This window comes from Hypanus sabinus, chromosome 6 (genome assembly GCF_030144855.1).
Source record: "Hypanus sabinus isolate sHypSab1 chromosome 6, sHypSab1.hap1, whole genome shotgun sequence".
Taxonomy (NCBI): domain Eukaryota; kingdom Metazoa; phylum Chordata; class Chondrichthyes; order Myliobatiformes; family Dasyatidae; genus Hypanus; species Hypanus sabinus.
Window position 1 is genome coordinate 167,143,041 of NC_082711.1, and position 15,623 is coordinate 167,158,663.

The 15,623-nt window shown below is 44.5% G+C and overlaps 1 protein-coding gene across 2 annotated transcripts in view; it reads right to left on the bottom strand.

Moving 5' to 3' along the window:
• The window catches only part of LOC132396063 (rap1 GTPase-activating protein 2-like), a 298,797-nt gene extending 292,011 nt beyond the window's left edge, over window positions 1-6,786 (bottom strand). The window contains exon 1 of one of the 2 annotated variants that reach the window (XM_059973425.1): window positions 6,699-6,786. In XM_059973425.1, coding sequence (XP_059829408.1) covers window positions 6,699-6,742 — 44 coding nt within the window. In that variant the 5' untranslated portion in view covers window positions 6,743-6,786. The remainder of the gene's footprint in view (window positions 1-6,698) is intronic. The other variant, XM_059973423.1, reaches the window with a different exon arrangement.
• Window positions 6,787-15,623: the final 8,837 nt, after the last annotated feature.

Here is a 15,623-nt window from a genome sequence, read left to right on the forward strand (position 1 = left end):
GATTACTGGGTGCAATCCCTCTGAACTGAGTTAACACTTGAGTATGTACTGAGAAATGGGGAGCCATGTGACTTAATTGAGTAGTATACGACAGAGTAAATAAAGATACTTGAACAGCTGGATTTTTCAAAGTTCAAAGTTCAAAGAAAATTTACTGTCAAAGCATGTATTTGTTACTTATGATTTATTTTCTTGCAGGTACTCTCAGAAGAACAAAAAATACAATAGAATCAATGAAAAACACACAAAGATTGACAATACAATCAATATGCAAATACAAAAAAAAAGATAGATAGATAAAACTGAAACATGGGTTGTAGAGTCCCTGAAAGTGAGCCCATAGGTTGTGGAATCAGTTCAGAGTTGAGGTGAGTGAAGATATCCACTCTGGTTCAGGAGCCTGATGGTTGAAGGGTAATAGCTTCTCCTGAATCTGGTGGTGTGGTACCTAAGGCTCCTGTACCTCCTGCCTTTCAGACAACTAACCTGGCTTTAGAATGAAGAAAGTAGAGAGAAAATCTTTCACTACATGTTGGATAGTGGCGAGTTAAGCAGAATATGTGAAAGCCAATGTGTTACCTTTAATGCAGAGAAACATTCCGACATATTTCAGTGAGGCTTAAGAAGACAGAAGAAGATGCTGAGCAACAGGAGGAAACCACGACTCAATGCTTTGTCAAAGAATGCACATTGTTAATTGGTTTTAAATGAAGGAAGAGCAGAGAAGGAAGCCTAAAATGTGAGCAAAGGTCTGGATTAAAAGGACAGACAGTTTAAACAGTTTGTTGCAACACCAAGAAGTTCAAAAAGACAAGGAAGAATCAGGCTATTGGGCACTTTCATTACAAGGGTGAGACAACCAACTGAACCATTTGCACTGGCTTTTTACTTTCATACATTACTGTAAGGCTTTTTTTAAACATTGAAAACAAGAATGCTCTGAAAGATTAACTGCTGCTTTACCACAATGGGTGTGTGCAATTTTCAGTCAAAGGAGGGGCTGCATTTCCTGATAAACTCTCTAAATCACTAAAAGTTATCAGATTGTGCAGAAGTGCAGATGCTCAAAACTCAGCAGAAGTTCCACAATGAGCAACATCTCCACAGAGACCCAATTCAAAAGAATAAGTGGCCATGGCAACGTTTAAAACACCTTCATAGTTGGCATTATGCATTCAGATCAACACTGGACAGGCTGTCACAAATGCTTTTGTTTTGAAATGGAAAAAGAACCAAATGAATAATAACAGCAATTTCAAAAAACGTTAAATCTCAAGAAGATACTGTTGTATTTATGTTGTAAAATAATGTACAACTCATTATTCTCCTGCCCCCACCATAATGAGACCTCCCTCATCCTGCCTCATTCCCCTCACCCTGCTGCCCCATTGTCCGAACTGGATATGGGGACAGCCATTTCATCCAAGTACAGGCCCAACATGAGGTACCCCATTTGCCTGTGCCCAAGTCACATTGCCCTCTCCTTTGCTAGTATGCCCCATGTACACCGAGAGCATGAGATGAAAGGGTAGCTAGGAGCAGTGACATGACTTTTTAAAAATTGGACTGCAGTCTCTTACAGGCAGAAGTTACCAGTGGCCTAGGAGCCATGAAATATCTTCCATCATCTTATTAAAACCCTGACATTTTGTGCTCTTCAGGGCACCAATGCACGGTCCAAGACAGGAAAACTCAACCCAGACAAAGCATCGGGTAAGGGTGGGAGGAGGAGCAAGTCAAGTCCTCTCCATCATCTCCTGCACAACTCCAGTCCTCAGTCACTCAACCCAGTGGCGTCTGCTCACAACTCTCCAGCACAGCCCCAAAAACTAAACTCAGGAGAGCCAGGAAAGGTTCATAACAGTCCAAATGCAAGACTACACAGGCTGCAGAGCTTCTTTTCCAAAGAGATACAAGAAAACCTATTGGGTTTCTGAAATTAGAAGTGCAGAAATGCAGACACCCAAGCTCAGTTGTTCTAAAGAAGATCTTTAGGCCAACATAGGTTGACTGTGTCCCAATAACTCCTTCTCATTAGTTCATCTAGATGTTAGTTAAGTGACTCAAGGCAAGCCTTCTGATTAGAAGGCATTACATTTGTTCATGTAATGCCTTTGGCCCATTTATGGACCATTACTCACTTCCTATCTCAGCACTACTTGCCCACATTGATTCCATACTGCTATTCTCTTAGCACCTTGAAATCAGTGAATTGTTTTGAATGTCTAATCCACCTCAACTGTCCAGAATAGAGTATTCAGTCACCACTCAGTAAGGAACTTTGTCTCCGTTTCAGTCCTAAATGATGCACCCTTTATTCTGCAACTCCCACCCCTGATTCTAGCCTCCACAGCCAAGGGGAGCACGTTCCTTGCATCCACGTTTGGAAAGCTGTAAGAAGTTTATCAGTTTCAATGAAATCATCCCTCATTTTTCTAAGTTATGTATTAATTCCTGAGTTAATTTTAATACATGAAATCAACACCTGCCATTGGTCCTGTTGGGTCACATGCACTGTTGGTTGCGTTCTTGGCTCTGGGTCCTGTGGTTCCTGGTTCCTGTTTCACTCTTGTTATGAAGCCGATAGTTCAGATCAGTACTGAGAGAGTCCAGCACTATTGAAGATGCCACCTTTTTGATGAGCAGTTAGATTCAGTTTGCCCTCAGTGGATTTAAAACAAACTTAGGAACAGAAATTTATCATTGGTCACTGAGATTAAGAACCGCAAGAGTTTGAGTCACTGGTGGTTCCCACACACATGGTTCCACTGAAGACAATATTCCTGTCAATACTCCGCATTTGCTACCAAAGACAATTTTCCCATTCCCTTGACATAGACTCACCTACTGCCCATTACGCTGCTGGAATTTAGGGCAGGATTGAGGGTTAACATACACTCAGTGGCCACTTTAATAGGTACCTTCTTTCCCTAATAAAGTGTTCATGGTCCCCTGCTGCAGTAGCCCATCCACTTCTAGTTTCGATGTGTGGTGTATTCAGAGATGCTCCTCTGCACACCACTGTTGTGGTGGTGGCATCTGTCAGTCTCAAGAGACCATGGATCTGGGCAGGGTTGTATGGGAGACCGGCAGTTGCCCAAGCTGCAGGCCTTCCCCTCTCCACGCTACCGACATTGTCCAAGGGAAGGGTACTAGGACCCATGCAGCTTGGCACCGGTGACGTCGCAGAGCAATGTGTTGTTAAGTGCCTTGCTGAAGGACACAAACACGCTGCCTCAGCTGAGGCACGAACCAGTAACCTTCAGGTTACTAGTCTGATGCCTTGCCCACTAGGCCACGCGCCAACACCACTGTTGTAATGTGTGGTTATTGAGATATTATTGCCTTCCTGTCAGCTTGAACCAGTCTGGCCATTCTCCGTTGACCTCTCTCATTAACAGGGTATTTTCACCCACAAAACTTCCACTCATTGGATGTACTTTTTTTGTTTTTCACACCCTTCTCTGTAAACTCTAGAGACTGTTGTGTGTGAAAATCCCAGGAGATCAGCGGTTTCTGAGATACTCAAACAACCCCATCTGACACCAACAATTATCCCATGGCCAAAGTCACTTTGATCACATTTCTTTCCCATTCTGATGTTTTATCTGAACAACAACAGAACCTCCTGTCCATGACTGCATACTTTTATGCATTGACTTGTTGCCACGCAATTGGCTGCTTAGATAGTTGCATTAACGAGCAGGTGTACAGGTGTACCTAATAAAGTGGCACTGTGTAGTTCAAAGAGCAGAAAATGCTTTCAATAGACAATAGGTGAAGGAGTAGGCCATTCGGCCCTTCGAGCCAGCACCGCCATTCACTGTGATCATGGCTGATTATCCACAATCAATACCCCATTCCTGCCTTCTGCCCTAGCCAATGCTGATGCCCCAGACAACACATTGAAATAATCTGATTACCTAGTCATTATGCAGGACTTTGCAGCGTGCACTGAAATGGTGACTATACTTGAAAAAATATTGCAAAGCACTTTGGAACATGTGAGATTGTGGCAGGGGCTATATAAATGTGGGCTCCTCTTTCTATTGTTGTTGTGAACCCCTTATCAATGCTAGCTGTGCAGCTGAGGTCAGGCAGAAATGGTTGGAAGCCCTTGTCCACCTCGCCTAAAGAAGGAGGTGTCCGCATCTCCTGCCTTATTTGGCATTATTGAGCACAAGCCTCAGCAAAAACAATGCGACTCTCCTTGTGGCTTTGCTTACTGCTTCCTTCAACAGGCCACACCCTCAAGACAGAATTATGGAAACACACTAACCATCTGTGTTGAGCAATGCACTATCATTTTGATCATCAGCTGCTTCACTGCATCTTATACTCATAGAAGTGATGTGCAGCATTGTGGTTACCTCACTGGAGAAGTAATCTCAAGGCCACAAATAATGACAGACAGGAGTTCAAATCCCACAACGTCAGCAAAGCAATTTACATTCAATAAATTATATAAATTTGGGATAAATAGCTAGGATCAACAATGGTGACTATCAAATCGTTGTTAAAAACTCATTAAAGTCCTTCAGAGAAGGAATTCTGTAGAACCTATCCAGTCTGGGCTTTATCCAATTCCAGGCTTTTGCCCTGTACCTAATTCATATCTGCCTATGACACGGCACAACAGGACTTTTACTTATGCCATATGTTGGCTGCTGGCCAGTGGTGTAGTGGCATCCACACCAGTCTTTGAGGCGAGTGGTCATGGTTTCGAATCTGGCTGGTGCCTCTCATGATTTCCATCCATGCTGGTTCAGCATCGAGCTAGCAACTCAGCCTCATAAAAATAAACAAATGCTAAAGAAATAGCAAGGTTGCCACCCAATATGCCACAAGGCATGGATATGATCAATAACAACAATGTACGTTGGCTAATCCTTCACTTGGAGGTCCTTGAACCCTCTGCTTAACAGTGGCTTCAGCATATAGACTAAGCTAGTGAGTCATGAGGTAACCCCTCCATTTCTTTAAGGACAATTAGAGATGAAGAAGGAAAGATGACCAATAGTACTCATCCCAAAAGTAAAATAATGCAACATAATTCATCTGGTTATATAATGCATAGGATGGTTTAGAAATTTTACTGCAATTATTTGTGGTGGTTTATAGTATGTCACAATGCCATCTATAGGCAGAAGAATGTTAACCACAAGTTATTTTGCTGGCTGTTGAAAGGGCCTCAGCTTCATTGCATCAATAAAGATGAACATTAAGCCCCTCAGGGAGTTGAGTTCAGAGTTTAATTCTGGTGCTGACTGTAAGGAGTTTGTACCTTCTCCCTGTGAACGCATGGGTTTCCTCCCACATTCCAAAGATGTACCAGTTAGTAAATTAATTGGTCATTGTAAATTGTCCTGTGATTAGGCGAGGGTTAAGTAGGTGTGTTACTGGGCCGTGCAGCTCGTTGGACCGGAGGGGCTTGTTCTGCACTCTATCTCTAAATTAAAAATGAAAGTTTCTTAACTTCTGCTCAGCGCCAGTTATAAACATACAAGGATATTAAAAGAAATTAATTAGGATACATATTGACAGGGAAAGGCTTATATTTGTATAGTGCCAGTCATCATATTGCAAACTGTAGATGATAAGAATATTTTTGGACTGTAATTACTGTTATATTGAAGAAAGCCAATTTCTATGCATGTTCCTACAATTAACAATGAGACAATGAACTCTGTATTTTGTGACTGGGCCAGTTATGTTCTTAGACAAAAATGACCCCCAAGGATATTGGTCGGGAATTTCATGATGGTAATGCCAATCAGTGCCTAATATTCCCTTGCCAAAGGTTGCCTTCACCTGTTAATTAGACCATCAGGCATTTCAACAGAATTAGCCCATTCAGCCCATCGACTCTTGACTGAGGGATCAATACTGGCATCATGACAAACTCCTCTGAATTTGGGATAGTTGCATTGCGCCGGAGGTCAGATCTTAGCTGAGAGACAACGCAGTGCTCTCCCATCTTAGTTTAACTGCATAGGTATTTGACTGCACGGAATGCTAACGACTGACTGATAATTTGCAGAGAGCCATGAAGCTCACCACAAATTTTCCCTGGGCTTCTTCCACTGCACGGCATAGCTCCAGTGGAGAGGGGGTGCTTAAAGTGACTCCACCCTTTCCCTCAATCTGTGAGAAAATTCCCAGAGAAAAGCTGGGTACCCTGTACCAGAGGCAATGCTGCTTCCTCAGCGCTGTAAGTCTCTCTGAAGCAGAAACCCTAACCAATTGTATTTTAACCTGGGGTGCTGAGATCAGTTGTAGTTTCCCTAACCTGGCTCAGATCTGATAGCTGGGCACCATCGATCCACGATATAGAGGCACTCTTGCTTTGCAAGCGTTCAGTGGATGCCGTGTTCACATGTGTTCTACACGTGCAAACACAAAACACAAACTGCTTCACACACTGCTAAGGGTCCCTAAAAAATAAGATCAGCCTGCTCGTTTTATTGAATCACCTTGGGACAATTGCATCTGGCATATCGGAATGCACAGTATGCAATCTTCCTAATGGACTGGAAGAAATTAAATGGAAAACTACGGGGTCCGGTGATAAACATTAGTGATGGCGCTTCGGACATTATTCATCTCCAATAATATAAGGGGAGTGCACTTTTTTTTTTACAATGCTCCGAATTTTGCAAATAAAAACAGACATGGCTATATTTTAAACCGGCACTCACCAGCCAAATCCCCCGAAAGAAACGCTGCGTTTTCTTCGAAACATGCTTGCTGGAGTCTGTCACCTGTGTAGCCTTACTCTGATAAGCCGGAGATGCCTCGACTGCCGAAATGTACACAAACGCTCAATTACTCCGTATTTGAAGCAGTCGGGCAGGAAATCCACTTCCTGGCTTTTATTTTCGCAGAGATAACGCGACCGTGTCAAAGACTGGCATTCAGGGGCACTGTTGATTTTAATTTAGGAGGAGGGAACAACTGAATGCATTGCAAAAGCATAATCAGTCCTTTTTTTCATTAAAATAAGCAACACTTTTGCCCTTAAAGAATATCTTTGGTCTGCTTTCGAAACTGAAAATTGTGCAACTTCCTTTTCGTTGGATTCATAGATTAACCTCAATACTGTACCAAAGCAGCTGATACAATATTCAAACAAAATATCGTGCATTGGTGTTTGGTTCCTCATTTGCTTTGCAAAGACTCATATATTTTCAATAATCTTGATCTGAAGCAAAGATATAGTCTTCTCCTGCTCATTGATGCTTATTCATTAGTTCTGTTACCCGATAGCTTTAAAACAAGGGTTGGCAACCTGGGGTCCACGGGCCCCTTGCTTAACTGTATTGGTACATGGCATAAAAAAGGTTTGGAACCCCTGATTGAGAACATCAAACCTTTGCCGGGATGAACATGTTCATTGTGCTCCCACACTTTCCATCCTTATTTCCCACTTGACCTGGTACCGTTAGTGCTAAAACTTGCTTCACTGGTCTTTATCCCCGAGCACGATTGCCCCCTTCCTCTTCAGAAAGCCTTGCATTATAAATCTAACATATGCTGCTAAAAAGCTAAACAGCCCTTATGTCATTATAAATCTGTAAGAAGCATCCCGGCCCCAAACATCATCTGTTTAGTCCTTCCCATAGGTGCTGAGTTCCTCCAGCATTCTGTAAGTACTGCTCTAATAATGCTGTAAATTATTGCCTTAAGTGCTAGAATGTTAGGTATGCCAATATAGTAAATAATGTGGCGTTACCGGCAGGCTTCAACTAACAAATTGATTGAAATCTGTACTTTCATTCAGTATTTTAAGCAACACTTAGGCATTATCATTACATCTCAAAATTACTTTTTGTTTGGAAATTACGGCTGGATTTCTTAATTGGAAGAGAGCTGCAAGTGACCTGAGGAGTTTTGGACAAATTAGGGATCACAACGTATGTCGTGGCCACGGAAGAGGAGACTTCTTTTGAAGATGGGGCTTGATGTGGAGAAGACCAACACAATTCACAAGCAAACAAACAATATTCTATAAGAACTCAGCCTCTCTGTCGTACGATGGACAGTCAAAGTTTGGACCCTTCGGTATGTCTCCAACATGGACCACAATACTAGAGAAACGGACGCCAACATGGTGGTGGGGAGTAGCTGGTTGGAAAGAGGGCTGAGGGAGGGAAGGGAAGGAGGAGGGAAGGAGAGGTATCGATTTGGAGGGGAGGGGATGCCAGGTTGGTTGAGGGGAGGGTAAGGTGGGAGTTCTTGAGGGAACGTAGTCCTACGCCAGAGCTGCATTTCCAGGGCCTGCTGCGTCTTTGCGGCAGGAGCTCCTTGAAAGTGTTCGGTGGGAATCACTGCCTCACGTGACAGGACCTTCCCCCTGTGGCCCTTCCCTCAGAGTACAGGTAACCAGGTGGAATGAACACCCCACTTTCCTGGTGCCGTGGTGATGGAAGTCTCTCTTGGAAACCACCCAAAAGGGTTGCAGGTCAGTACTGGACGCTTTAACTTCCTGGATAGCCCCAATACACTAAGGTGACTTCCTTCTTAGTGCTTTGGGTGCCGAGGTGATTGTTGAAGCCCAGGAAGGAATAGCACTCTCTTTCACAGTGAGGTGGTAATGGCCTCTGTGTGCTCTCCGCAGTAGTCTCCCCAAATTCCCCTCTGTCGCCTGAGCACTCACAGACAGTGCATTTCTTGACCACATAGCAGTTCCCGTCCCAGTTGCTTTATGATTATAGTCTTTTTTTTTCACAAGAGGTGTGCAGAAAAATATGCTTGACCCAGCTCCTTCACGGGCACTGGCCTCCCCACATTCAAGGGCAAACTCAAAAGGCAATGAAGACGGTATCCATCATTAAGGACCCTCAACATCCAGGACATGCCCTCTTCTAATTATTACCATCAGGGTGGAGGTGCAGGAGCCTGAAGACCCACATTCAACACCTGAGGAACAGCTTCTTCCCTTCTGCAATCAGTTTTCTGCCCATGAATACTACCTCACTGTTTTGCTTTTTCCATTACCTATTTATGTTTTTCTAATATCTCTTATAGTAACTTCTGGTAGTTTTTTTTTGTTTATTGCACTGTACTGCTGCCTCAGAACAACAAATTTCATGACATGCAGTAGATCCGTGATAATAAACCCAATTCTGATTCTGAAATGCATTCCCAGGCCAACATTTATACTTGCAGGGAAAAATGCTCATAAGACAGTAACAAATAATTCCATCATGACTTTCAGCTTCTTTACCCGGAAGGTAGTTAACAAGTATAACTGACTACCATGTGTATTGTGCACTCTCTAATTGCTCCCATTCACTCATTGACCATGTAACCTTGTTAACAGCGTATCCCCATGGTCACCCTAGTTTTATCCTATTAAAGACATCACCCTGCTTTTATCTCCAGTTCTGAAGGAGGAGTCTTTGAAATGAAATGTTAACTCTGTGTATCTTACCACAGATGCCGCCAGGCTTTCTGAATATTTCCAGCATTTTTCCTTCATAGATACATTATTATGTTTTTAAAACATGAAAAAAAAGATATGCAGATTGGACAGGTTTAAAGGCTTTGAGGGGGATGGAATTAGCTTTGATTGGCATCTTAGTTGGACGAGTTGGACAAAAAGCTTGATACTGTACTTTATTTTATTTTTATTTAGACAGTAGTAGGCCCTTCTGGGTCAAAGAGACCATGCTAACAAATTCTACCCATGTGGTCAATTAACTTACTAACCTTCAGAAGTTTGGAATGAGCACCCGGAGAAAACCCATGTGGTCATGGGGAGAGCCTACTGACACCAGTAAAACTGAAACCTGGTCGCTGGCACTTTGATAGTGTTACACTAACTGCTACACTATTGTGCAACCCTCTTGTCACAACCACAGATTCTGCTGCAGGGTCTGCGCGCCTATGCAGGCAGGCTGCGGAATGGGTTCAGCAACTGTGCTTGTGCGTATGCTGATTCCAGTTAGAGTTTCATTATGACAGTATTTAACTCCATTTCTCTTGTTCCAGCCTTGTTGAGACAACTAAAAGCACACCAACATTTACACTCCTGCTCATCTTCATCCTTGTCTGGGAAAGAAGACTAGCGCTTCGAATGATGCTGTAAAGGTGTAGTATTCGTTTGATATTTAGTCACTGCTTCCAGCCACAGTGTTGGCATTAACTTTCTGTTTGAGAGTTTTAGTTAATGGCTCTGTTGGTCTAGTGTTTATTGTTTTGTTTTTTAATTATGCACAGTTCTCAATAAGGTTAGTAGACTGTTGATCCACTTCAATGTCTCTCTCTCTGCACTTGGGGCACACCCACAATGTCTTGTCAGCAAGTGTCAACCATGAAAATGGACCCAGGAGAGAGGGAACAGATGACCTTGGCCTTGATATTTATTGGTCAGCTTGGAGATAAGTTACAATCGGTTGAAGTTGTGTTGGGTGAAGTAACTGTAGCAGTGCGACAGGCCCAGTCCAAACTGAGGAGAAACTAAGATCAGTAGAGCTGGATTGGTTGATCTCTCTTGTGCAGTGTGACAGCTACTTTCAGAGCACCAAGCCTCATCCCAGTTTAAAAAAAGCAGGTGTCAGCCCTCACAGCGACTGTTCAGCAGCTCACCAGATGGCAGCTTTTACTGCTCTCACAGCTGCGGTTCACCAGCTTACAACCAATAGCCAGAATCGGGCTTTAGCCATTACTGCTCTCGCAAATGCAATTCAGCAGCCTTTGGCCACGTCAGACCCATTCCCAGCATCTCCCAGATCCTCCTTTTCAACAGCCTCAGCAACGTTGGCTACTAATGTCCGAACTCCCGTAACTGTGTCTGGAGCAGAACTGAGTATTCCTCTGCCAGGCAGATACTCCAATGTCCCCAATGGCTGCATGGATTTTATTACCCAGTATCAGCTGATTTTTCAAGCCCGGCCCAGTCAGTTTGGTGATGATGCATATAAACTAATCTTAAGATGAACCCCACTCAGCCGTTTCAACATTCTACAGGAACAAGGTTTCCCCACAGCCCAGTTGTTTCGGCAATTTGTTGCCCAGCTCAAGAGAGTTTTTGACTTTGTGGTATGGGGTCAGGAGGCTGCCCACTGACCCCTGGACCTATGCCAAGGTAGAGGGGCTTTGCAGTAAAGTCCCACATGCTTGCAGTGGAGATGGGAGGAAACAAGAGATCCTTCATCACTGTTTTCCAGTGGGGACTGAGTGCAGGGGTCTGGCATGAGACCGCAGAGCTTGACGAGCAGGACAGCCTGGATGACCTGATTAATCTAGTCATTTGAGTTGACAACTGGGCAACTGAGTGGTACCGGGAAAGAATGCCTCGTGCTTCCTACTCTTTGGATCACTGTGTATCATCACCCAGTATCCAGTCCTTGGTGGAGCCTATGCAGGTGGCAGCTCATGTGTCTTTCTCAGGAGTAATGGGATTGATGCAGGAGGGTGGGTTGCTGCCTACATTGTGGTGATCCAAGACACTTCTGGGCTTCAAGTCCCAAGCATCCAGTGAAAGAGGATACTTGTCAGGAGGAAGTGTAGTTCTGCCAGGTTGTTTCTCCCTCAATCGTCTCTCCTAATTGTATGATGCTCCCAGCTTCCTTGTCATGGTGCTCTCAGAACCATCAACTTCAGGCACTTATCGACTCCAGGGCAGCTGGGAATCTCATGGATGTCTCTCTGGCTCAAAAATGGAGAGTTGTGACTCAGAAATTGTGAGAGGATATTGATGCCAAGGCCCTGGATGGTCAGCCTCTGGGCACTGGCAAGATCCTGCTTTCCACAGAACCCCTTCAACTTGTGTTTGAAGGGAGAAACTCTCCTTCTATCCAGTTGAACTGCTGCTGGTGCTTGGCCTTCCCTGGTTATCTGGACACAATCCACAGATTGGTTGATCCCCAATGGCACTCCAAGTTTGAGGACTGGCATACCTGTCTACCTGTCTGGGTCCAGCTCAAACTCCTGGGCTCCAATCCCCTCCTGGCTGAATATACTGATCTTCTTGAGGTCTTCAGCAAATAGAAGGCCACCTCCCAGCCTCCACACCGGCCATAAGACTGTGCCATTAATCTCTTACTCGGTACTAGTCCTCCCTGGGGCCAGCTCTTTACCCCCTCTCATCCTGAAACAATGGCCATGGAAGAATACATCAAGGAGATATTGGCCTTGGGGTTTATCCATCCATCAACCTCACCAGCAGGGGCGGGCTTCTTTTTTGTGTGAGCAAAAAGGATAGCAATCTCCGCCCCAGCATTGATCATCAACCCCTAAACATCATAGTGAAGACCTGCTTGCCTTTGTGTTCAGACATCTCCAGTGAGCAATCATTTTCCAAATTCAATCTGTGCAATGCTTATAATCTTGTTTGTATCCAAGAAAAGGATGAGTGGAAGACAGCATTCAACACTGCCACTGGCCACTGTGTGTACCTCATGATGACCTTTGGTCTGGCCAGTGGGCCTGGTCAACAATGTGCTCAGGGACATGTTGAATCACTTTGTTTTCATATATTTGGATGACATTCTATCCAGCAAGTCCAGAGGGTTCTTAGAAGGCTCCTCAAGAATAACCTTTCCACCAAGAAAGAGAAGTGTGAGTTTGTTAAAGAGCAGGTGTCATTTTTGGGCTATATACTTACCTCTTTCAGTGCTCAAATGGATCCATGTAAAGTTTGGGCTGTCACAGAGTGGCCCAAACCATCTCTGGTCAAACAGGTGCAGTGCTTTATGGGGTTGGCAAGCTTCTATCACTTCTTCATCAAAAACTTCAGTTCTATTGTGGCCCCTAGTAAATCCACTCACCAAGAAGACTTTTACAGGACTCTATTGGACAAGCAAAGCAAACCAAGCATTCTCTGAACTAAAGTGATGCTTCACCACTGCCCCAGTGCTGCCACACCCACACCCATCCCTGCCATTCATTGTCGAGCTAGACATATCAGATGTCGGCATTGGAGCTATACTCTCCCAGCACTCTTCTGTGAATGGCCGGCTGCACTCCTGTGCTTTTCTTTCCTGTCACTAGATCTGGCTGAGTGTAACTATGACGTTGGGAACCATGGCCACAAAGGAGGCCCTGGAAACATGCACCCCTGGCTGGAGGGGGCAGAGGACCTCTTTTTGGTTTGGACAGATCACAAGAACCTCTCCTACATTCAGGAAGCTAGGAGACTCAACCCCCTTCAGGTCTGTTGGGTTCTCTTCTTCACCCAATTTAATCCTCACCCACCATCCCAGCAGCAAGAATTCTAAGGCTGATGCCCTCTCCCGACAGTTCAGTAGGTCCAAGGTCAACACCAAACCAGGGCCCATCCTTCCTCCCTCATGCGTTGCTGTTCTGGTAATTTTGAGTATAGAGGCTGAGGTAAGGGCTGCTGAAATATCAGATCTTTGCTCAGGTGGGGGACCTTCCAACCATCTGTTTTGTCCCTGCCTTGGTGTGCCCCAGTGAGTTGGAATGGGGTCACTTCTTCCATCTGGTTGGCCATCTTGGAGTTCAACAGACCCTGGAATTTATCGAGACGATTTTGGTGGCCATTTATATCCCAGGATTTCATGACTTTGTCTCTGCCTGTCCCACTTGTGCCCAGAATGAGACTTCATTCCAGCAGCCTGCCAGTCTGCTATGGCCGCTGCTTGTGCTTCACCGCCCCTGGTCCCACCTCCTGGTGGATTTTATCACTGGTCTACCCCCTTCTAAAGCAAACACCACCATTCTGGTAGTTGTGAGACTGCCACCCTCATGGTTCAGCATGTGCTCAGACTACACAGCTTCCTTCAGGATATAGTGTCTGACTGAGGACCAGAGTTCTCGTCCCATTTTTGGAAGGCTTCTGTTCTTTTGTGGGAACCACAGCCAGTCTCTCATCTGATGCCCAAAGTAACGGTCAGATTGAAAGAATCTGATCTTTCAAACCACGTCCTGGAGCTACCAATTGGTTTAGGCAGAGATTGCTCACAATCACTTCCAGTTGTCCTCTACTAGCATGTCCCCTTTGAAGGCCAGAAAGGTTTCCAGCCACCATTCTTCCCTGACCAGCATGTTAACGTAGGAGTTACTGCTGCTGAAAAATTGATCCAGTGCTACAAGTGCATGTAGGGACAGGCCAGCACTTTCCTGCTGTGCACTCAAAAAAACATGCCCAGCATGTAAGGACTCTCAAGTCAGGATAAAAAGTCTCACTGGCATCTAGGGATCTTCCCTTGAAATTCAAGAACTGCAAGTTGGCTCTATGCCATGTGGACCATTTGCAGTGGAGAAGGCTATCAACAAGGTCTCATATAGATAGCACCTACCATCATCAATGAAGGTCCATCCAGAGTTCCATGGTTCCCAGTTCAAGCTGGGAAACCCCTTGCTCCAGTCTCCCCAACCACTCCCCCCTTCACTTGGTTATGGTCTTCTAGTCTGTTTTGTGTGGCATCTCCTGGCAATTCTCCAGGGTGGGGTAAGGTCCAGTATCTCTTAGATTGGAAGGAGTATAGCCCTGAGGAACATTCTTGGGTAACGTTCATTGACATCCTGGACAAGTCTCTCATCCAGAACATCTAGTGGGCATAGATCTCTCATGCCTTAGGGAGGTGGACCCCGTCAGAAGCCTGGACCCTGCCGGGGGGGGAGGTCTGCACACCCTCGCAGGCAGTGTGAAACAGGTTCTGCAATTGTGTTCATGAGTTTGCACGTTCCAGTTAATTAGTGTTCCATTGTGGTGGTATTTAACTCTCTTCCTCTTGTTCGAGTCTTTACCAAAAGCACAACAAAGCTCCCTACTTATCTTCGTCCTTGTCTGGGAAAGTAGAGTACCATTTTAATTGACGCTGAACAGGGGTAGTACTCATATAGTATTTAGTTACTACTTCCAGCTTCAACTAGTCAACATCTTTAAGAGTTTTAATTAATGACCCTGTTGGCCTGGAATTTATTGTTTTGTTCTTTAATTCTACACAGCTCGCTTAAATCGGTGAACTGTTGATCTGCTTCAGTGACTCTCTCCACACTTGGGCCAGAACTGCAACTTCCTGTCACCCTTATAACTCAGCAATTTCCTCCCCCCCCCCCTCGTTTTTATTTTAAATTCTGCAAATATTTCTGATAACCACTTCAGAAATAGGAGCAACAGACCATTTCCTCCAGAAAGCCTGCTCCACTATTCAATAAGATAATGGCAATCTTGTACCACCTCACCATTATCCTACACGGGCCCTTGCATCCATGAAAAGAATTGCACGTGAGCTACCATCCTGTGAGTGTCAATGGTAACAGGATAGTCAGAAAATGTTATCTGTGAAATAATTTGTTGCATCCAAATAAATGTAGGAAGTCCAGTGTAACAATATCCTGCAGTATGGCTCTAATATGTCATGTGGGTGAATGTGCTCTCATTTCCATGATTCAAAAGAGTATGAAAAATTAATGGCTAGTCACCACAAGATATTTGCTTATTCTCTTGCATGTGCACCTTTGCCTTCCCCTCTTTGGAAGCCATGGGCTCTCATTATAACCCAGCCCTCCTCATAATTGTAACTTCAGGCCTCAGCTATAGTTGTGTGTCACCCTGCACTCAGCCAATATCCACCTGTTTTCAGCTATAAAATTTAGTAGGCTACTCAAGCATTCTACCCCTCTCCCAATTGCCTACTAGGCATAGCACA